At 38.0% G+C, this 25,186-nt stretch overlaps 1 protein-coding gene across 1 annotated transcript in view; it reads right to left on the minus strand.

Annotated features, from left to right (window-relative positions):
* LOC104067680 (lipoxygenase homology domain-containing protein 1) overlaps positions 1-25,186 on the minus strand; it is a 133,764-nt gene that overhangs the window by 65,240 nt on the left and 43,338 nt on the right. The window contains 8 exon segments of the mRNA XM_054060180.1: positions 1,338-1,492; positions 2,526-2,742; positions 9,548-9,717; positions 18,413-18,445; positions 18,555-18,610; positions 20,733-20,814; positions 23,179-23,257; positions 23,889-24,043. Coding sequence (XP_053916155.1) covers positions 1,338-1,492; positions 2,526-2,742; positions 9,548-9,717; positions 18,413-18,445; positions 18,555-18,610; positions 20,733-20,814; positions 23,179-23,257; positions 23,889-24,043 — 947 coding nt within the window.

The following is a 25,186-nucleotide window of genomic DNA, read 5'->3' on the forward strand; positions in this document are numbered from 1 at the left end:
TTAAGATCAAGATTGACAACAATTTCACCAAAGGTTAAGAAACAGGAAGGGAAGCAGAATAGAGAATGCAGAGTAAGAGAAAAAGAAAAGTAAACACAGGCATTTGTGGATCAAAATAGGGACAACAGAAACAATAAGATAAAGAAAAATATGAAATGTGAAGAAAGACATTATATATATCACTAAATTCTTGCTCACTTTGTAAGAAAGCCAGATGTTCTGTATATGGCTCAGCCTAGGGTCAGATGGATCTGATGGTAACGTATAAAAGCCAACAAAGTTACGGACAACTGGAGTTTAAACAGCAATGCCTAGGATTATAATTAACACCATCATCCCAATAAAACATTAATTAGATAGTAGGAAGTTACTAAGCCAGATGTACTTGCTAAAGTCTTATGTGCTGTCCCTGCTACTTTTTAAATAAAAATATTGGAGAAATGGATTTTCTGCTATGAATATTAAAAGTATTTCATATGATAAAAATAATTATTCTTCTTCTAGCAATAGTCAGGATGCAACAGCCAGATTGTAAGCAGAAATCATTAATTTCTTTTAATTAAGATATTTTAGGAAATAAATCTGTGCATACAGGTAAGTTAAAATAATTCTTGTAGAGTGCTGTACTCTATATAAAGGCATAGCCCTGAGATGTATGCAGAAATGAAACTTGGAAATTCACTCAGTTTATTACTTATTCCATTTTTACCCTATCAAGTGCAGTGGTAATTGTGTGATGAAATAATTTTACAGAAACCTAAGACTCCCTTGACAATGTACACCATGGTAGTGAGCTTTTTCAAACTTCAGTGTTCAATGAGTGAACCTCTTACAGGAAAGGCTAAAATGCAAGAGAAGGATCTTATAGTCATTGGTCATCTAGAAACGTTGCTGTTTTGTGCAGTCTCTTCTCTAAGGGGAATTCTTGTCTCTTGTTTGAACTTACTGACTGGCATTGAGCTGGTGTTTCCTGTGGGATTGTGGTTACAGTAATATCACTGACTGCAAAAGTCTCATTTCTGTACCTTATTTTGAATCACTAATTTTTAATTCTTTGATACCTGTGCTGTCCTATATTTGGAATGGAAGAAGTAAGAAGCATGATCACAGATGTCCTCCCTAGAAAAATGCTTTCTATGTGCTCATGTCCAGTCTCTAATGTCATGTGGGGATGTTCATATACAAGAAGGAAATAACACTCACATTGGTGTACTGTGAATATCTGGAAGTTCAATACTGTTTCCAAATTTTTGCAAGATATATTCTGAGCAGGCATTGTGACCCTTAATGCACTAATAACCTCTGCACATGCAAGACAGTACTTTTTGTACTCCTACCTTATTCCTCTGAAATTTTCTTCCTTTCGCTAAAGACGTATGAAGTTTCCTCACACCTGTGTCCCCTCTTTTGCCATAGAGAGTGATATAAACATTTGCAAAAGTTTCTGCTCCCCAGCGGTCACCGATATGTACAGAGACAACATACTTATAGACTGTACAAAAAGAAAAGAAAAGAAGTTTGAATTAACTTGATTAAGTATAAGGCATATGTGAAAGAAAAGAGCAACACATTTAGTAAGACCACTGCTTGCTTTTATTTCTGCAGTTACCGGAAAAATTCACTACACGGGGATTGAAATAGGTTACTCTCTATGAATCTGATTTCTTCATGCTAAGTTCAATGAAGATTTTTCATTCATTTCTTTAGAAACTTGAAGGAAATTGCACTTGCGCAATTTAGATTTATGCAGCTTAGAGCTACTAATATCTAGACAAATTCTGCTGAATTCTGTTTTGTCATTATATTGCATACGTATTCATACTACTACAGAACAAATATACCAACATTTTTCAAATTTCATTTTTAACATACAGTCCTGCTGAGTTAACATTTAACTAAAGTAATGCCATAGTTTCTTTTAAGGTCATGAATAGATTTAAAGTACTTAGGGACTAGAACTTCTGGAACTTTAGTTTAGAAAAGCAGTCATGTCTAATTATTTTTATCCCGTGTGAAACTGCCAACTTTTCTGAATAAATGTGGTACTTCTATAGGTCTTCACATTCCAAGTTCGTCTCTGAATATACTCTGAAACTGTCAGCATGTCAAAAAGTGGTCCATAGGAAAAAAAACAAATAAAATTTTTTGTACAATGAGGATTATTTCTGGTAATTGTGTTAGTAACTAAAGCTATTAGAAGATAAGTAATTCAATAGTAAGCTTACTGCAAACAATTTCCTTGGCTTTGAACATGTGCTTTATCTTTAAAAAGTATAATTATATTGTTCAATTTTACCCACTTAGAATCACACAGAAGATTTAGCAACTATGAAACCCAATACGTGACGTGATTGGAAAATTAACATTTCTTAAGTGGTCAGCATTTTTGCAATGCATATATGAAGACAGTTGCAATAGAGCCACTGAAGATATAAAATTCAGACAAACTGCTGTATTATATCTGTGGCTTTGATTTTTTTTCAAGAGGTTAGTTTGCATTGTTTATATCTGCTTGTTCTTTTTACCTGGTAAAGTTTTCAGGTCCTTATTGACTGCAGGGAATTCTTTCACCAGCTCGTCTTCTCTTTTAAGAGAGAACCAGCACTTACAGTCAAAGTTCAGTTCTTGTTTTGTATGTAGCTCTTCTAAGTGAAAAGACTTCAAATGCCAACCCTCAAAGCCCGGCACATCATCACAGCTGACCCGAATCTTGTATACATCTCCCAGATCTCCAGTCTCAACCTGCAACAAATGTCATGAGGAAGAGCACACTGTCAGGGCTCGTTCATTTACAGAGATATTCCTATATAGTGCAGAATTCCTAAACTTAACATTAACCAATGGAAAAGCTGAATCAGGTGCTGGGATAAGTGCCATAAGGGAATAAATCCTTCTTTTTTTTCACAGTATGATCATGGGTGAGATTGTCTTCCTTATTTTCTTCTGTTCCCTTACTAGTATTGTAAGCATGATCCTCTACAATCAGAGTGGGTCAAGGTTAAAATTAGAAACATCCACACGCTTGAGCTCTTTAGAAAAAAGATAAGGTGTAGATCTTCGACCCTACTAGACAAGGGGAGCATTAACTTAAAATGAAAGGGTCTGACACAAGTAAAGTGAGGTGTTAAAGTTAATGATAACTACCATGAGACTAGAAAGTTTTAACGAAATTGTCATTTACAAAATGATTGGATTTAGAACATGACATTACTTTATAATCAATTCTTTGAAAAAGAGAAGGGATACTTCTGCATAAAAAGTAAAAAATGAATTTTATAGAAATAACTCTGTAGTGCAACACAGCCCTGTTCTCATACTACATATGGGAAACTCAATATCAGGTTGCTGATTGTGGGCTTCTCTGATTTCTGGTTAAAACATCCAATGCAGGGCTGTGGGAACTGAGATGATCAAACTGCATCAAGCATTAATAATTTGCATGACATTAATCACTGCACAATAAGTCTTCTGAATGCCAGGAAATGGAGTGCTGCCACCTTTCACTGGTCAACTGCAAGAAAGAAAGGGCAGGCAGTGATTTTCAAATGAAACAAGACTTTAAAATGTTAACAATTATTTTTAAGAAGGATAAAACCAGAATGTGTTGCCAGTGGCCTTGTTCTTCTTTCATATTGCTTTTTATTCCCTCCAGATCAGTCACAACATAAGCTTTGGTGACTGTTACCAAGAAATAAATCCTTTCTTCACCCGGTAACATCATAGTAAGAGACTGAAGTTGGTCTTACACAATCATGGTCTGGGACCAGCTGCCTCACCAGCAGACTGGCTCCTATGACAGAGTAATAGTTTAATATATTCTGCTTATCAGCAGAGCTCTTCACTTGACATCCCTTCATTGCTGACTTAGCTGGCCTAAATGTAGTTCATGTGCCTTTGCACAGTGGACAGATACATGCAGGGAAGTATCAGCTACCTTATTTGTATTCTTATCTGGAAAGAACCATTAAAAATTGTGGGTTTGTCATTTTGGAAGACTGTTGGTCTCTTTCATTAATAACTGTTATGCAGATAAGATAGTAAAAGATCAGAGTACAAAGAATAAGAGCAAACTGAAAATAAAACATCTGCCAAAATAATTTTGCGGGAGCTAGAACTGTTTATGATGTAGAATATGAATGAACGTATGAAGGAATTGCACTTGATGACTTAAAGGACTCCTTCTAATCTGAATTTCTTAAAGTAAGTGGTGTAAATCGTTGTCATGCCACTCCTACAGGATTTCAAGATTCAAGGCCTTGTCCCTTAAGGATCAGGGAATAAATCCTTCCCACTGTCTGTATAACAGCCCTGAGGCTCCAGGAAATCTCTCAGCTGTAACTCAACAGTACTCACAACAGCCACATAGCAGTAGGTTTACAATGAAGAAGAGGACACCAGACTTGTTCTCCTTCTAAGCCTAGCCAGCCTGACCTGCCTGTCCGCATGCCATCATGCATACAGAACTTCAGGCTATCCCAGACTACAATGCACATGTGAGGGAGGTTATGCCTCTTGTATTTACCACATCCTCACAGACTGCTGATCGTGCCGTGATATGGGAGATACATGGGCAGAATTTAATGTCAAGGGTTTTCCATTCATGCTGTGCATGCTGCAAAGGATATCATTAGCAATAGTGGACTGTAGTAAAATTCTCCTAAAATATGCATTAATCTCTTGTTAATTTTAACAGGAATTATTTCAGTTCATTCAGACTAGATAGTGCAGGTTCTTCACCCATCTAAACTATGGTTCCTCCGACAGCAGAAAAATCATTGCTGCTTGCCTTTCAAAAACAGACTACTGACTTGTAAAATTACTGCCTGAGGATTTTCTTTCTTGTAGATGGACTTCATGTGTGATAATCCTTGTAGGAAATGCACAGATGAGATATATAGCAAAATAATTTCAGAATAGTGTTTTTCCTTTTGTTTCTAGAATATCAATTTCAATTTATTCCATTAACCAGCCTTTGAAACAGCAAGCACTATTAATCATACTGTCTATGATTCATGGAATTAAACAGCATCAATTTTCAATTGATTGTATTAGATATTTCCCTCCTTTTCATGAGTTTGTTTTTCTTCCCACAGTTCTGGCCATTACTAGCCTTTCTGTCCAGCTCCATAGTTGTAACAGAACATTGCCATTACATCACTCTTGTAATCCTTTTCTGAGCAATTTAATACAATCAAGTTCTCTTTGGAATAGGATGTCCTATCTTTGATCCTATAATTGTTTTTTTCCCTCTATCACTGCCTATGAATTGATGTAACGTGACCTTCAAAACAGAGACAGACAGCTGTTCAGCCTGGAGAAGAGAAGGTTCAGAGGAGATCTTGCAGCAACCTTCCAGTACCTGAAGGGGCTACAGGAAAGTTGGAGAGGGACTATTCATAAAGGTTTGTGGGGATAGGACCAGAGGGAATGGGTATAAATTGGAGAGGGGCAGATTTAGACTGGACAATAGGAAGAATTTCTTCACCATGATAGTGGTGTGACACTGGCACAGGTTGCCCAGGGCGGTTGTGGCTGCCCCATCCCTGGAAGTGTTCAAGGCCAGGTTGGATGGGGCCTTGGGCAGCCTGATTTAGTGGGATGTCCCTGCCCATGGCAGGGGGGTTGGAACTAGATGATCTTTAAAGTCCCTTCCAACCCTAACTATACTATGATACTCTGATACTGTGAAATAATCCATCACCAAGAATATATCCAGTGAATATCCTGGTTTTAAATTTGCAGAATTGTTGTAAGACTCACATCTTTATCTTGTTTTTTATTCATCATTATAATTTCCTAGTTATTTTTTCCACATTTATTTCTACTGAACAGTTTCATGCAATATTCAGTACTTGAAATCTAAGCTGAGTTGGATGTGTCTTGTCATATACTAAATAACACATTATGTTTTCCAATACATGGTTGAAGGAGCATAGCTCGTAATCAAGAGGATGCTCTGGTAAAGCCACTGGGGGCTTGAAGCTCAGAGACAGGTAACTGATGAAGATGACTAGAGAATTTCATAATATTTTAGATCTTTTACTTTTTGACTTAGATAGGGCTTCTTGAAAGATATCATGCCTAAGTAATTAAAGCTTTCTAAAATGTATTGTTTGGGTGAACATTTAAATTCTTTATCACTTCCCTGTTAAAGAAAAAAAAGCACATAATTTTTTCTAGTTAACAGAGTATGGTCAAAGCATCTTAAAATTCAGGTGAACAGCTTTCTGTTAGGAACTCCAGAAATCCTGCTACTTGTGATTTGGAGCATCATCTCATACAGTGGAAAATGCATGGAGTATTGTATTATGTAATTTAAAATTTTCTGTCGCACTCATAGTCCTTAACACAAAATATATTCTATATTTGCTGTGTATTTACAGAGCTCTGTTACTCATTTAATGCTAACTATGCTACTGCTTTGGAGAGTAGTTTTAGGGGTCTGTCAGTCAATGTATCTTTGCATTTTATGATTCGCTGCAATCACACAACATAATAGGATGTGCACAATAGACCTGGACTCTCCAAAGGCATGCTCTGACAAGTTTACTCTGTAAGTAACAAAGAAGCACTGATGACTGAGAGAAAGATATATATACTTTACAAATTAACTCATTCCGTGTGAGATCAACAACTGATTCCTATCACCACCAGAATATCAAGGAAAATAATTCTCCTACTGCACTGTCAGTTCACTTTCATTTTTCCAGTTACTTTTCAATGTGTTTGTTCATGGGAGAACACATGTTTTCTTGCCATGCTGTCTTCAATGCTAGAACTCCCAGTAGATTCAATAACATAGACACATTCAACAGTCTCTTAATATATTTATTAGAACTAAGGTGTTTTAATTGAATCTATTTTTATTTAAACAGCTCACCTACTATACTACAGATGCTTGAAAACACAGAAACCCAACAACTGTACCTGACAGCATGCTGCTGATTATCTCTTTTAACAATTTACTCCTTTCAGGTGCTACACACAATTAAACTACACCTGTTCCTTCATAGGATTTGGTTAGGGATATTTTAGATCAAATAATCATTCTGAATATGACACACATCTGTGCATTTATATCTGTGAAAGCACCTGAAAAATCAGGAATTTACTTGTCTTCCAGTCCTCAGTGTATGAGAAATGTATCTCTGAGATTGAAATTAAGCTTAAAGTTTCAAAACAATGTGAGCTGATTATAGCACATAACCCTTTGTTCTTTTCAAGGTACCGTATTGCTAAGGACATTTGCCGAGGACCAAGATCTTGGGAGGGTTTAAAAGTTCATTTACTCCTTCATGTTGAAAAGCTGAATTCACAGCTTGTCCTCCTTGCGATATCATGTTCTTGCCTCTGGCCTGCTGCTAAGTGGCAGAACATGAGCAAATCTTTTACATTCTTCTGAATAACTTTAATAAGAACAAAGAACAGGAGAGTAAAAAAACCACGGTGTTTATTAGCTGAACCCCTAAAGAAGGTATGAAGGTATTCATGGAGATATCTATGAATTCCCAAATGCTCCTTTATATCAGACTCACTACTCTGATTTCCTTGGAATGACACAAAAAATGTAGAACACTAAACAATGTGACAGAGAGACAAAATTTCATGCAGAGTAAATGATACTCAATTAATATTAACTTAGTAGACTAAAGGGGCAAGCACAACTGACACAACAACACTGATTTCTCCTAGCATGATACTCAGTCCTTGAAATGAGGCAGTCTTAACAAGGAATACATGCCATTTGGGAAAGTACCAAGAAGCTGGGTGTAGCAGAGGTCTGCTTTGTGGAATGACACTTGCCAAAATTCAGTTAGCTGGTGTGGTTGCTCCGTACATAGGTTCTGTCTTTGTTGGCATCTTCAGTTTATGCTGATGACTCAGTGCATTTCCTATCTGTTTTCTGACAAGCAGCTACTTTCTCGTCTTTAAGAAGTACCATTTATCATAGAATGGTTTAGATTGAAAGGCATATTTAAAGACCATCTAGTCCAAGCCCCCTGCAACTCGACCTCAAATGTTTCCAGAGATGAGGCATCTAACTCTGAACAACCTGTTCTAGTGTTTCACCACTCTCATTGAGAAATATTTCTTCCTTATAGCTAGACTGATTCTACTTCCTTTTAGTTTAAAACCATTACCCCTAGTCCTGTCACAACACACTCTGCTAAAACCGTTGTCCCCATCATTCTTATAGGCTGCTTTTGAGTATTGGAAATATGCAAGAAGCAGCCCTGGAGCCTTATCTGAGCTTTCTCAGTCTTTCTTCGTAGGAGAAGTGTTCCATTCCTCTGGTCATTTTTTGCATCCCTCTTCTGGACCCACTCCACCAGGTACATGCCTTTCTTTATCCTCTGAGGGCTCCAGGACTGAATGCAGTACTCCAGATGGGGTCTCACTGGTGCAGAGTAAAGGGGCAGAATCTGTTCCCTCAACCTGGTGGAAATGTTTCTTTTGACGCAGCCCAGGATACGGTTGGCCTTCTGGGCTGCAAACACATGTTATTGGTTCGTGTCCAGCTTCTTATTCACCAATACCTCCAAGTCCTTCTCAAAAGGGCTGCTCTCAATCCCTTCATCTCCCAGCCTGTATTGATAACAGGGGTTGCAAAGCTCTTAAATCACTCTAGTTTGTTACTTAAATTAAAGTCAGCCTGTATGATGTCATTACAATGAAGCTTTGACAAGTTTTCTACAAAATGTGGTTTTGCCATTGTTTTCAGAATGTTTATTGCAGCCATTGAAAAGTATTTCTGAGCTTTATAAAACTGCCTTGAATTGAAAGCTATTTCTGTCATCTCAGTGGCTAGAAGCTGCACTTCATACCAATCAACAGAATTTGCAGTGACTAAGCCTAGAAAGTCGGGACAGAATTTGAACATTATAAAGATGCCTCAGATGAATCCTTTCAAAACAGCAGGATGCGTGTCAGGTGTACAGGTAGTCAGGACTATGTTAAGGTTGATTTTAATACTGGCTATATATATGCTGTTGCTTCAGGGTTCATCACACTTTGATATGCATGAGTGCATTCTCCTGTGATTTATGATTATCCAGAAAAATCCTCTGCCTGCTGGCCTGAGAGGCAGAACTATTTTGGCAGAGAGTGGAGACTGCTTTTCAGAGACTGGAATAAAGGAAAGAAAAGCCCATTTATGTCCTGTGGGAATACCGTCCAATCTGACATCTGCATTCTCAAATAATTGTATATTGCTGATTGTATAAACTGCAACTCAGAAATCTTTAGAGAATTAGAAAAAATTAAAAATGGGCTGATGAATACAATAAAGGGACCGTTTTTTCTCCATGGTACATACATTTGAAGGCACTGAAAATTCAAAGAATACACTGCAGCTGGCTGTAGTAGAACAGGACTACCAGCAGAAGATGATTCAAGATCTAAAGTTAATCATTCAATCTTTGCAAATAAATAAGTCATTTGTACCAGCCAAACTAACGTTCCACAAATATATATATATATATACACCTTTTGGTTAGAGAAGAATGTCATGATAAACTCTGGATAATACTGTATATTTACAACTTACAATGAATTCATCTGTTGCTCTGGGTAGAAAGCACACATGTCCTGGGGTTTGTGGAGAAAGCAAAAATTCATCACTTTTGCCCTCTGAGCCATAAATCACAAGGGTCCTTTTACACTCTTGTGGCTCTGGGGAATCTCTGGCTGTTTTAACCTGCACTCTCCACTGTTGTGCTGAAAAAAACAAAATGAACACATTTTTAGTATCAATGGCAGGGAGCAATGGATGTTTTCATTGTTATTACAACAAAGAATTTAAAGATTACTATGAACTTACATTGCATTTTATGAAAATAGACAGGCGTTCTTTCTTTTGAATATAATTATAACTTAAATAAGACAACAAACAAAAGGCAACTGTTGGAAGTCGGTGCGCAAGCAGAAATTAACACCAAGGAAAAAGGAAAAGGAATATTTGGCTAGGGTTTTGCATTCTTTATAACAAACCAAGTTTTTTATTGCAGTAATTAATTTATTACATTTCAGTTCTTAAAGTGTTCATATGTAACATGAAAAATAAAACTAACATTTTGCAAGATTTGTCTGTGATTCACTTGTAAGATCTGCTGGCTAATACAGAACTGGTTAAACAATCAAACAAAACTATTTGTTCAGATTTTTCTAACCTAGTTGTCATGTTCAATCTGCTCACAAAATTATGGAATTTCAAAGAAGGATTTGCACTGACCTCAGCTCACAGATTGGACCTCTCAGAGACTCTTTTTTCATAGGTGACTTGTACTTATAACAACATTCGAAGTACAACATACAAATAAGAAGCTACAGAAAACCATTCCAGATGTGGAATAAATTCTGTGTCTTAGACGGACGGTATAGGTTAGAAAATTACTTAACTGCATGAACGTGAATATTCCCATGAATTCCAATTAATTATTAGTAGAAAAGACATTTGATCCTGCATGGCAGAGAGAACTTAACAACAAAAGATAATCAAAAGCTTATCTTTAGACTATGACCAGTACTGTGATAATACGATCATTTGCTAGTGGGAGTAATATAAAGTTCTGTTTTGTGATTCTGTGTAAGCCTACAATGAAATGTGCTGAAAAGAAATATTTTAGAATAGCTTAAACCAGAAATAAATTGGATGTGATTCTTCTTCTTATAGCCCTGTGTAATTTTTTCACACCTTTTGTTTTCTTCCACGTGCTTAGAGATGGAGATTGAGTAAAAACTTGATCTGGTTTACTTGATCTGTGATTTTTCACCTGCTTTTCACATTGTTTTCTTTAGTTAATTCTTGTTCTCTCTCACTATAGAACCTTTTTCTGCTTTACATCTGACTCTTCTGGGCTCAGCTACAAAACAGCAGGCAAATACGCATCTCACAGTCAGTCTACTGAGTAATGCACTAGCCAAAAGGATCTTTCCATCTGAACTCTTTTTTGAAGCCATGTCCAGGAATGAGTCAGACATAGTATGTGGAAGATCCACACTTGGCCTAATGAGGAACTTTTGTTATTTGATATATGTGCCAGCCTCATATTTTGTCTCCTTGTGCCAGGTTGGCATGTGGTACACTTCAGGGTGTAACATTTGGTGAAGTCAAGCACTGTTTGAGCTTCTGTTGTTCCTGAGCACACCGAGGGTTTATGAGCAGATTCAAATTTTTACAAAGACTCCCAACATAGCCCTGAACCCCTTATCCTCTTCGACTGTGCCCTATTTTGAAGGCTGTCCCAGGAACACAGCAGAGGGAAAATTAAGATAATTTTGCATTACTGTGTCTCCCAGGTGAGGGGTTTTTTGTTCTCTGTGTAATACGCTTCTGCTTCAGGAAAGAGAAAAATGAAAGTTAAGAGAAAGCATGTATATACGACTGCCTGTTCCTTGCTCAAAGAGGCAGCATATTTAGAGAAGATACTTCACGCAACTTGATGCATTTTAATTAATATCCATGATTATGGTTTTAATTATTATATCAGAAGAATGGCTAAGACACCAGTTAGTAGTTTTCCAGGAAATAAATCAGAGGTTAACAGATTTAAGGCCTCTTAACATCTATGACTATTTGTTCTCCCACATTTACTTCTAGTGCTTCTACAATTTGGTAACTGAGCTAACCCAGACTGGCTGCATTTTCTGTCAGTTCAGCAAATTCATTTAACTTGCTTATGCTAAAATAAGGAAAAATTCTCCAATATTATGTTCACTTAGATAGCTACTTGGTAAGGATGGCTACAGCAGACAGGAAATTGATGCCAAAAACCCATTGTGTTCAGTGATTCTTATATCTATTTTCAAGATATTCCTCAATAAGTTCTGAAAATCAGATAGCTGGGCTTGAGTAGGTCGTCTGTGTTTCGTATGTGTGGCCATGTTAAAAAAGTGACTTTTCCTTTGATACTTCTGAACTACATTAACTTCCTTTCAGAGTGACTAGTGTGTTAGAGTATCATTGTGCTTTTAGCTTATGTGTAAAACTATAGCAATTTTCTTTGAAACCTCAGTATAACAACTGCTGAAATGAGTGGGGGGCAGCCTGATCTAGTGGGACGTCTCCCTGCCCATGGCAGGGGCTTGGAACTAGATGATCTTTAAGGCCCCTTCCAACCCTAACTATTCTATGAGTCTATGATTCTATGATTTCACATTACAGGGATGTATCCAAAGATACATTAGAAGCAGTAGCCCTTTTCCTTCCAGAAAGTCTTTTAACCACTCATTTGGAACCTGAAAGATGCTTGCAGCAAAACTGTGAACATCAAACCTGCAATGACTTATGCACATATCAAACTGGGAAAAATAAAGAATAAAGTCAACACTTTGTAATATAATTCAGAAAACTGAAAAAGGAAAGATTTCTCTCTGTTCTTTAAATATGAACCATATATGGGTTTGGAGGATTGCCACCATAGTTTTTACAATACATTTTTCAAAGAATCATAGAATCGTAGAATGGTTTGGCTTGGAAGGAACTTCAAAGATCATGCAGTTTAAACCCTACTGGTTCAGGCTGCTCAAAGCTTCATTCAACCTGGCCTTGAACACCGCCAGGGATGGGGCATTCACAGCTCCTCCAGGCAGCATATTCCAATGTTTCACCATCCTCACAGTAAAAGATTTCTTCCAAATGTCTAAGCTAAATATCCCCTCTTTCAGCTTTAAAATGTTATCCCTTTTCCTATCACTACATTTTTCCGCTTTTTTTACTCTGGTGCTCTTTGATCTTAAGACCTAGAATGCCATTCACACTTTCCTAGATGTAGAAACAGGTTGCTTACTTCCCAGATTGTCAAAATTTGTGTTTCCTTGAGGCTTAGCTGTCAGCCTTCTTATTTTTTTTTATTACGCGTTTCAGCCTCCACCTGGCAATATATACTGTCATAGGTTTTTTTAAGGAGAATCAATCCATTTACACTTTGAGAATTCTGTGATTATTCTTACCCTATTAGCAAATATTGGCAAGGTAGGCAATAATTTAAAAATGATGTAACGGGAGAATTTACTGCATATTTTCTCTTTTCTTATGGATTTTCTCTATGTCTTAATACCAACCAATTTGCACAACACAAGAAGAAACAACCTAGAAATATCTATTAACTGAACTCCGTTCATCAGTGTTGAATCATATTTTATACACCACACACAAAAGTCCACGGTACCACAGAGCACCCTACAGGAACCACATTACAAGAACCCAGCTCCTTTTAGCTGACTGCAGTGTGGACAGTATTAGAATATACTATGTCTTGTCTCCTTGCTTTGAGAGAAAGTCTTTTACTACATGTTATTATGATACTCTGCTTAGTTTGAGACAGATGAGGAAAAGAGAAAATGGAAGGTGGGAGTAATAAAATTTCCCTGCGTTGTAGGAAACATCTGGAGAGTAATGCAAAGTCCCATTCTCCGCCAGAACAACTTCATCATTTCAGAACTGAGAGTAGTTATTCTTTTTTGTCTACCAAGGTAGTCCTTTTTTGTCTTTTTCTCTTGCATCAAACACACAAGGAGGAATCAAGAGAATACAAATAAATCTCTTCCTGTCCTTGATTTGCCAAAGAATTTCCATAGTCTACAGCTGTACAAAGTTTGCTGGGAAAGTTCGCTCACTGCCCAGAAGGCCAATAGCTCGCAGCCCAGAAAGCCAACCATATCTTGGGCTGCATCAAAAGAAGCGTGGCCAGCAGATGAGGGAAGCTACTCTGCCCCTTTATTCCTCTCCTGTGAGACCTCATCTGGAGTATTGTGTCCAGTTCTGGAATCCTCAGCATAAGAAGGACATGGAACTGTTGGAATGGGTCCATAGGAGGGCTACAAAGGTGATTGGAGGGCTGGAGAACCTTCCCTGCAAGGACAGGCTGAGAGAGTTGGGGTTGTTCAGCCTGGAAAAGAGAAGGCTCCAAGGAGACCTTATAGCGACCTTCCTGTACCTGAAGGGGACCTACAGGAAAGTTGGAGAGGGGCTATTCATAAAGTCTTGTGGCAGTAGGACTGGGGGAAGGGGTACAAACTGGAGAGGGGCGGATTTAGACTAAACATTAGGAAGAATTTCTTCACCATGAGAGTGGTGAGACACTGACACAGGTTGCCCAGGGAAGTTGTGGATGCCCCATCCCTGGAGGTGTTCAAGGCCAGGCTGGATGGAGCCTTGGGCAGCCTGATTTAGTGGGATGTCCCTGCCCATGGCAGGAGGGTTTGAACTGGATGATCTTTAAGGTCCCTTCCAACCCTAACTATTCTATGATTCTATTCTAAAACTTGACGTGGGCATGCTGTATTTTAGCAGAATCCATAGCTAGCAGCAGCATTCACAGATATCTTGGATTTACGCTTTGTTTATGCTATCATAATTCTAGTTTGGCTGAAGAAGGACTGAGGACCCTCAAGTGACCTGCTTAGCAAGGATGACTTTCAATCTCTCTTTTTTGGCTAGGTAGCCAAATGTCGTACTAGCTTTACCTAAAATGAATGAGATTTCTGGGAGAAATCTCACGATCGCTAGTCCTTGTTCTTGTAGGAGACTTCAGATTACCAGAGGTCTGCTGGAAATATAACTTCCTGATACAACTGGTGAGGAAACTGACTAGGAAAGGTGCCCCACTGGACCTGTTGTTCTTGAACAGAGAAAGCCTTGTCGGAGATGTGACTGTTGGAGGATGCCTGGTGCACACCAGTCACAAGATGATAGAATTCTCAGTTCTAGGAGGAGTAAGGAGGAGGTCAGCAGAATGGCCGCCTTGGACTTCTGGAAGGCAGACTTTGTACTGTTTAGAAGGCTGGTTGGTAAATTTCCTTGGGAAGCAGTCCTAAAGCGCAAGAGGGCTGGACACTCTTCAAGAAAGAAATCCTGTCACCCCAAGATCAGGCCATCCCCATGTGATAAAAAATGAGCCAGCAAGGAAGAAAACTGGCTTGGCTGAGCAGAATGCTTTGGGCAGATCTTGGAAAAAAAGAGGACAGTTTATGAGCTGTGGAAGAAGGCATCTCAGGAGAACTACAAAGATGAAGTGAGATTGCGCAGAGAGAAAAATAAGAAAAACTAGAACTTAAATTGGCCAATTCTGTGAAAGATAATTAAAAATGTTTCAAAAAACATATTAACAACAAAAGGAGTGCCAAGGAGAATCTCCATCTTCTAGTGGATGCAGGGGGAACAATAATGACAAAGGATGAGGATAAGGCTGAGGTAATTAATGCCTTCTTTGCCTCAGTCTATGTTAGTAAGGTAAGATGGTCTCTGGGTATTCAGCCTCCTGAGCCAGAAGACAGGGAGAAGGAGCAGAACAAAGCTCCAATGATCCAATAGGAAATGGCCAGAGATCTGGTCGGCCCATTAGATATTCACAAGTCTGTGGAGCTGGCGGAGACAGCTACCCAAGGGTATTGAAGGAGCTGGCAGAGATGCTCAGCAAACCCCTTTCACCATCTACCATCAGTCCTGGCTGACTGGGGAAGTTCCACTTGAATGGAGGTTGGCAAAAGTTACACCAACTTACAAGAAGGGTCAGAAGGAGGATCCAGGGAACCACAAGCCTGTCAGTCCGACCTCAGTGCCAGGGAAGGTCATGGAGCAGGCCATTTTGAGCATCATCACACACAAGACAACCAGGTGGTCAAGCCCAGTAAACATGGGTTTATGAAAGACAGGTCCTGCCAAATTAACCTGATCTCCTTCTACGACAAGGTTACCCGCTTAATGGATGAGAGAAAGGCTGCAAATATGGTGTACCTAGACTTTAGTAAAGCCTTTGACAACATTTCTCACAGTATTCCTCTTAAGGAAATGGCTGCCAATGTCTTGGACAAGCATAACCTCTGCTGGGCTGAAAACTGGCTGAATGGCTGGGCCCAAAGAGTGGTGGTAAATGGAGTTAAATCTAGTTAGAGGCAAGACACAACTGGTGTTCCCCAGGGCTCATCATTGGGTCCAGTCCTGTTCAACGTCTTTATCAATGATCTGGATGATGGGATTGAGTGTACCCTTAGTAAGTCTGCACATGACATGAAGCTGGGTGGAAGTGTCAATCTGCTTGAGGGTAGGGAGGCTCTACAGAGGGAGCTGAACAGGCTGGACCAATGGGCTGTGACCAATGGCATGAGGCTCAACAAGGCCAAGTTACAGTTCCTGCACGTAGGGAACAACAATCCCATGCAGTGTTACAAGCTTGGCGGACAATAGCTAGAAAGCTGTCTGACAGAGAAGGACCTAGGAGTGTTAGTTGACAGCCAGCTGAATATTAGTCAGCAGAGTGCCCAGGTGGCCAAAAAGACCAATGCCATCTTGACCTGTATCAGAAACAATGTGGCCAGCAGGACCAGGGAAGTGATTGTGCCCTTGTACTCAGCATTGGAGAGGCTGAACCTCAAATACTGTGTTCAGTTTTGGGCCCCTCACTATAAGAAAGACATTGAGGTGCTGGACCGTGTCCAGAGAAAGACAGTGAAGCTGCCAAAGGGGCTGGAGAACAAGTGTTATGAGAGTCTGCTGCGGGAACTGGGGCTGTTTAGCCTAGAGAAGAGGAGGATGAAGGGGAGACCTTGTCACTGTCTACAAGTATGTGGTGGGTGTTCTCTTCTCCCATGTGATAGGCTATAGGATGAGAGGAAATGATGTCAAGTTGCATCAGGGGAGGTTCAGATTAGATATTAGGGAAACGTTTCTTCACTGAAAGGGTTATCAGGCACTGGAATAGGCTGTCCACAGAGGTGGTCAATTCATCATCCCTGAAAGTATTTAAAAGGCAGGTAGATGAGGTGCTCAGGGATGTGGTGTAGTAGTGGACAGGTAGACTTGGACTCAATGATCTCAAGGTCTTTGCCAACCAAGCAATTCTATGATTCTATGATTCTGTCCTTTAGAGTGACTTACTGTTTTGTTTTGTAACCTTTGTTTTAGGCCTTACTTAAGCACAATGATCTTATTCTGGAAATTGCCAAACACCACCATATTACACCAGTCAAGTTTCCCTGAAGCCCACTTGCAGAATATGACCATATGTATGCATAAAATATTAACTCCATAATATCAGCACTATTGCTTGCCTCTTATTCAGTAAATGTACATTATATGGAAAGCTTTTGCTTCCTCTGTGAATGGTACCGCTTGTTGCTACTATCTGCTCTACCATGTGAAATAGTCTACACACTTTTGGGGTCCTTCTGGGCATCTTGATAGTGTGACATTTCACAAACTGTTTAAGAATAAGCCAGTTCTTTCCCCTCATAATCAATGTATGGTGTCTAACCACTCTTGACATGCCCAAGCTCTCAGCAGTCTGTGCATCTGTCCTTGCTTGTTATAGCACAACAAAGAGCAAAGCTGCACTGGAAAATCTTAGATTAGTAGTAACATATAGTATATTTTCTGAACATAAGGTGAAATAGATATTATGGCTGCATGTCTGAACTGTGTGCTTAGCAGAATGTAGTTCCAAGTCACTCTGGTGAAAATCAAATTTCTCTGTAGGAAATCTTTTACTTATCTGAGCTAATCAGTCTCCCCTTGTCAAATATATGTCACCATGGAAAAATAAAGCTGTTGACTAAACTGTTCGATTAAATGTAAATTATTTAATTTTCACCAAAATTGGAATTAGATGGAGAGATCTGGACTTATCCTGTAGAAGGCAAGTCACAGTTTCCAGAGTGAAATGCAAACTTTAGCTTTTGTGCTTTAGTTTCTTCCGTACATTTCCCAGGCACAATTGACACAGAATATGTATTTACAGTTAAATATTCATAAAGATACCTCTGTCAATCTGTTTCTGTTCTCTTTTGGGGGAGAAACACAAAGATGGTGTCTCACATTTTAAGCACTTGGGAGGTACTAGCGTGCAACAGTGATGGGGCTGTCCTTAGAGGTATAAAAATTGACAGCTGAACAGGTAGTTTTTTATTGAAAATCTTTTTACTAATTCAATCAGATTTAGTAAACTGAAAGCATACACCACATTTACCTTTCCTAACAGATTTGGAGTTTAAGCCTGCACTATTTCGGGCTACTTCAGGAATTCCCTGATCGATTTTGACCTAAAATGCTTCCACTGACAGTTCACAACATATTTTTCAGCTTGATGCTACTTGCTAGGGGACCTGTCCCCGTGTATTAAATGACACTGACTTTGGGAGAAACAAAACAACACTAGAATCTCTTCTCAGAAGAATTCCTGGCTGATTTCAGTGCAGAGTAGTGGAAATATGAAGAAAATCAGAAATGGCTGAGGAGCAGCATGTTTTGCTCAGTTACGTATAAAGGTCTAGTTCTTTCTGTAGAGCACTGCCAGCCAATTTGTCTCTGTTTTCTCTCAGTTGATAGTTTATGTACACAATGATGTCACGTGCTTACATATCTGTCACTTAACACTGATTTGAAGATTAAAATTCAAGCAGCAAAAGCAATGCTTACCTTGAAGAGCTGCCTTCTTTGAATTGTCATCCTCTAGTGTATGAACAGAAAAAAAAATGTGAACCAGCTTTATTATCACTCTTCTTAAGTTAAGGACTCATTATACTATATTGTTGCAACCTGAATATAACAAAGTACTTACTCTTGGCAGTTAACTCCCTCTCAGTTTTCCCATCATCTTGATATTCATCTAGCCATCTTTCATTGAAAAAAAGAATTAATAAGAATTATCAGCATATTATGAGTAATCTGGCAACTACCTTGTCTTGTCAACAGTAATTTTTTATACTACTTTATCAAATGATGCCTTGAAATTACTTCCTAGATCAAATTTTCTTTCATACATTCATCATCCTTGGCCTTATCCATATTAGGCGAATTTGGCTCACTCTGCTCCAGAAAAATACAAATTCTCATGGTGGCTATATGATGTACTTTAGTACTATCTGAAGTACATTATATGAAACAGTAAGTATTTACAGGATCAGAGACTCAACTGTGTATTTTGAGGAGTATATAACCTGCATTACTTAGTTATATTCATTTTACTTAATATGGTGTATTACCCCTGCAGGTCTGGAAGGTTCTTAACCTTCTTTAAATCTGCAGTAACGAACTGAATTTCTATTTTTATTTTCTTTTTCTTTTATGCTGATGAATTTAAGGATCTTTCCTGCAATATCATTTCACTACAAACATAAATCCATGTTCCTTCAGTTGATCCCCTTTTCTGCTGGAATAACACTTTACAGCCTTTGACAATCTCACTTATTTAAAAATAAATAAATATATGCCCACTTTTAACTTCTGTTCTATTGGTTCCATGTTGATGTTGCATTTGCTTAAACCCAAGAGTCCTTAATGTATTTCACTTCCTGTATATAACAAAACTCTATAAATAAATTTCTTATGCATGAGGACTGAACTCCACTCTATTTCAACTACTGTTGTTATAAATAGCTTGATTAACTTTTGTGAGCTATCTCCTGATTCCCTCAAAAGAAACAAAAGATCACGAGAAGTTTCTAAAAATAGATTGTAAATTTTGACACATTGGCAACACGTTTACACTGCAGGCAAAAAATGACAAGATTCCTATAGTTCTGTATATAATTTCCCTATTTTTTTTTCTAAGAGCTTACTAATTATTCTTTTGACAAGGCAGTTTTGTAGAGAGCCCAAGTGCCTTTGTTAAGTGTTCCTCCCTTTACAGAAGTCTCATAAAATCTCCTTGCAATCAAAGGAACTGTAGTCTCATTCATCTACTCTTCCAATAATGACCTCAACACACACCAAACCAACTGAAAATCCTAATAGCCAAAACGGAAAACTAAACCAAAACCCTAATTACCGAAAAAATAGTTCTGAGAGGAGTAAATGGTTCTTAACTAGTCATTTCCAGGAACCTTGCAGGGTTTTTTGTAAACAGGTAAAATTCCTGTGCTGTCTTTACTGAACCCCTAAAGGTTTTCAAGACTTTAAGGCACAGTTCCCAACAAAACATGGAAACTATTTCAGCCATGTAAGGCAAAATCATAAATTCAGGAAACCACATAATACAAAATACAATTAGCTGTATCTAAATTACAATTCTTCAAACTATTTTTATTGTATTAAATATACTGATACAAAACTAACACACACAAATCCTTACTTCCATCTAGAATATTTTATCACTTATTTTTCTGTTATAGCTATAAGATTCAATTCAATGACTGCTGAAAGTTCAGGTTGCAGTTGACTTGGATACTAAAAAAAATTGGAAAAATGGTCTGTTTAGTAATTGTTAAAACTGACATAGTTGAGCATTTTCCCTGTTTGCCCATGGCAGCAAGATTCTAGACCTAGTAAGACAGACAAGTACTACTAAATTAAAGAAAATATTATAGCTCTCTTTTAGGAGAAAAAATAAAGGTCTTTCCAAAGGTTTCTGGGATATATGTAAGGTTTTCAGTGACTGAGAAAGAGAAATTGACAAAAATAAGCACTGCTAGATCTTTATACATAGTACATTTTAGAAGTCTGAGAACTGAAAGTTTATTTATTTTCAAGTGGTCTCTGTATAATTTAGATTTTAAAAAGATCAGTGCACCTTTTCTCTTATGCAACATTTGGGTTTAGGCCTTAGGCTATGACTGCCTCCTATATCAATGCAGCAGCTTTGTCCTTTGTCTTCAATGGCAAAATTTTGCATCCCTTATGTGCTGAAAAAACTTGGGCATTGTTCATATGTCTACGTTGTGTGCACATGCTTGTTCTGCAATTTTTTCCTTAGGTTGCTGGCAACGTAACAAATTCTTTTTCTCCAGGAATGCCATACCTATTACAAGGAAATATAACCTCCTGATCTTCCTTTCCTTCTTTATGTTTGATGACAATCTTATCCAGGAACCATCCATTGCCTGTATTGAAATGACAAAAGTTTATCATGTGAAATAATGGTGTTTTAAAAAATAAATTTGAAGAAAAAAGCTCAGATTATCTTTTTCCAGCAGAAACACAAGTCATATTAAGACAGACCTCAGCTAAATATAAAAGATATATTAACAGGATGTAAGCTTTTTTATTCTGCGTCTCTCACAAGAAGTACAATGTTCATTCTTCTCTGCCTTGCTCTGATTTAATTTTAAGAGAGGTGGGTTTTTTTTCCTTAGAAACAAGTATATGCATCCATCTGTGAACTGCCAACATCGTTCATATCCCACCAAGGATGTTTGGACTGGTTATGCAGTTAACTGAGATCTGTGTGAAAGCTGGAAATTTTGTGAGTGAAGCTCTTATTGCATATATGAGTATTAATTAACATATTATTAAGACTACTGTTCTCATTTGCAAATGTAGTCTGGGTGCAGCCTTGGAGGGCCTTTGTATGTCCAGGTGTCAGTCACTGGGACACTGAGGATACAAGGATACAGGGCCAGACTAAGTGCCTAAGGCCAGATACTGGAGGTCTTATAAATCCATTCCATACTGCATATACATGTACATATTTGCCATTGATGGATCATATTCTGACCAGCTGGAGAGGGAAACAGGATAAGGCTACTGGTACTGTTTGCATTTGTGTGAGTGCTGAGTTACTGCCTGTGTTGATTTTTGTTGCCAGCCACGTGCATACATATGCGTCTTTTATAAATGTATTTATGTGTGTGCCTGCTGACAATGCATACTTATCTCTTCCACTAGTAGGACTTGTGGGCATGGAGGTGGGCAGCCTCACTTCTGTTGGGCTGCCGAATTCATGCTCTCCCTAACAGCATAACTACTGCTTCAGCCATGCTGATCTCTTAGATCTCTTCCAATAACCATCCTAGTGACCGATGACAAATCAAGACTAAAAACTTCCTGCCCTATCATTTAGGCAACTGATATGATTAGATAAAAGGGCAAACCCATCTCTAAAGTAACCTTCTTTCCTCTCTCTCAACCCTGTAAATATTTGGTCTCTAGATAGCCTTTCTCCTGACTCACCATCATTTTCCAGCTCTCAACTCCCTGGTTACCTCAGACCAGGCTCATCTACAGCTAGTTTTGGTACAGTTCAAGAGGTCTATGAGATCTGTCTGTGCTGAGTACCACAACAAATCATCTTAAATACCGAGGCATAAATTTTATTAAACATAGAATTCAATCTGTTGTCCTATTTAGACCATCTTCCAGAATTACAGGTTTTGAACTCCACAGCCAAAGAACAGCTTAAGACAGCTTAATTCCATTATAAATTTGTAATGCTGATTCTATGATAAAGCTATGCTGCCTGTTAAAGGAGAGATGGGGTAAGAGAACATGGTATGGTGTCCTGGGACATAGAGTGAAGGTAGGCTCCACCACACTGCTTTCTCTGTTGTTTCAAAGGCATGGTAGGATGTGAAAATCTAAGATATACACATATTCGTGTTGCTGAAGGTCTCAAACTCTGGAGAACTACAAAGATATAAGAACCAAATTTACACCCCTTACCAAGGCTACACTATGCTGACCTTTGTTATAGTCACAAGACTGCTCAGACCCTCAGTAGAGGAGGATGCTGCTTGAGGCCATTTCAGAACAGAGCACAGTACAAGTTCTCATCTAGTACCAGCGTGGCCCTGAACTGCTTATAAAATCCTCCTCTTCACTTGACTTCTTCATAGCCAGTAATCTGCAAACATATCATCAGTGCTTTTAAATCCTAGCTTTGTCTTCATTTACATCATTCCAGACAGGCACCCCTAAAGGTCCTGTATCAAAAATTCATATAATCACAAAATTATCTCTTTTTTTTTTTCCTGAAAAACTTACAAGCTGAATGCAATGTCACTTACTACATTGGCTTGCACAGATTAAATAAATAATCAAATCTTTTACTGTTGCCCAAAGCAGCAAGGACATTAAACTACAGCTATTCAAAATTTGTTTGGTAGTAAAGCAGGTGTTGAATATCTTTAATTCCATTCTGGCCAGTCTTCATTCTTTGTCCAATGAAGAATTGTTTTAACTGTTCAAGCAACACCTTAATAATTTTTCTATATGCAAATTAATAGTGTTTTCTTATAAAAAAACTTGAAAACAAAGTGCAATTACAGGATTTGACTTTAAAATTATATCCTTTTTGAGTCAATTGCCACTATTTTTCACCATTCCAAGACAGTTATCAGTCTGTGAGAAGAGTTTTATCACTGCAAGACCATCTGTCACATTTTGTATGAAGGATGCAATATAAATAAAGTGCATTGTGTTTCAAAAGGGCTTGAAAACAGATTGGTCTCCAGGAAGTTAAATCCTACCTGGACCAGCTCCATCGTGGCTAATCAGAACTTTCTCCAAGTCTCCCAATGAGACAGCCTTTATGCAGAAAATATCCATCTGTGGAACCATGCAAGGAAAATTAAAAAGGTCTTGAACATAGCTATTGCTTTGGCTATAACAGTATAGAACAGGAGGGTTTTTTCTATTTTATTTTTGCAAAATTAATGTAGATGTCTTGTATTGGTCCTGGCCAGGCAGTGTGGATCTAAGGTGGATAACAACTTAAAACTATTCCACAGAGACAGCACTCGATTCCTTTGGCACAACACAAAGATCAGTTGCAAAGATGTAGTCACCTCTGTACTACATTTTCTAGCCATAACTGCCTCACCAAGACTGGAAAACATACTTGGGAATAAAGATTTAGAACTCGATTCTAAAATTCCTGGTGATCTGTTCAGGAGAATAAATATGTTATTGTCACCATTTTATCTATATATGCTATATAAATAACCAAGAATACTTGAATTCTACTATGCAAAGCTCTCAGTAAAGGATTGGTCCAGCAAATAAAGTTATTCATACGATGTAATTCTGTAAGTAGTTTTGAATGAAGGAAATACATGAGAAAATGACAAATTGCTTGAATAAAACTTATAAATAAAAAGATATTTGCACTCGTTGACGAAACAGTTTGGTAGCCATAATTTACTCTTATTGATCAGAAGAAGCATTGGTTTTACTTCACCTGTCCATGTCGAAATTTCACATTATTGTTCTTAGATTTATGGAGCTTCCTTTTGCCAGCATCTCCTCTTGTCCCAATGAGGTTGATATAAACATTACAATCTGTTTCAGCACCAGGTTTAGCACCTGTGTAAACATGGACCTCATACACCAACACTGGAAGGAGAAAAAGCTCAAGATTACACGTTTGCACAGGATTCAAAAGATTTCCCATCAAAGTCTTGCCAGAAGACTGTACCAACAGCTATCCATGCATTTGCCACTTCCAGGTTCAAATTTTGTGATTATCTGCACAAAAATATGAAAATACCAAGCTTAATAAAAATGCTTTATGTTGAGCATAGCTGTGCATTGCTCAATAAAGCAGCCCATCGTGTAAGTGTTCCCTAGTGCTCCATTTTCTTCTCTCACTCCCTGTTGAGTACTCATGATTTCAGGACCTAATCTGCAAGTGTTTCTTGGCAAGTTATCTGGAGATCGCCTAACTGTGCCTAGTCATGGTCCCCAAAAAATGGCTATGTTTCAGTGGTACCAATTCATTTTCAGACTCCAGATTTGTGCAAAACAGAATTTTCTGAGTTCATTTCATCTTAAAAGGAGAACGGCAATCATGAATTCTAGGGGTTTTAGATTTTCACCTCACATACATCGGTGGGCAAGCAGATGAATGGGGTCCCTCATCTATAAAAAGTGCACACTCAATTTGTTTTTGAAGGTTTCAAAGTCTGTCACTAGTGTTTGTTAACACTTTTAAAAACAGTTCTCAGTTAAATTATATTTACAACTTTTGAATGCCTCGCCTTCTAGTCTAGACCAAAGTCATTCTTACACACAAAAAATATACACTTATCTTCAAAGGATTCTGCGATATAATTCAGTTACTGTACCAAGATATTTTGCATCACACTAATATTTTTATAGTTACCCGAATATCCAAACTTATTTTAAAAGAAATTGTTTGCAATTATCACATATTATTATATTTCATTTTTGTTCCTCTTACTATGACTTTACATCTTAACAGTAATTTTTCCATGCAGTGTTTCTATTCTAATCACAGCTGGGCATTTCTGCTGCTATGTAGTAGATTAAGGAGGAGATTACTGTTTCACTAATAGGTAATTTTAATAGTTCTTGGGTGTAAAGAAAGATAGCAGAAGCCCTAACAAACACAATTAAATACTACTTTTACGAAGGATCTAATATGAAAACAGAACATGATAACAAAATTCTTAAAATCAGAAAATATTCTACAAAAAGTTATTTAAAATACTATTACTCTTACACTACCATATAGCT

Source organism: Cuculus canorus, chromosome 2 (genome assembly GCF_017976375.1).
Source record: "Cuculus canorus isolate bCucCan1 chromosome 2, bCucCan1.pri, whole genome shotgun sequence".
Lineage (NCBI taxonomy): Eukaryota > Metazoa > Chordata > Aves > Cuculiformes > Cuculidae > Cuculus > Cuculus canorus.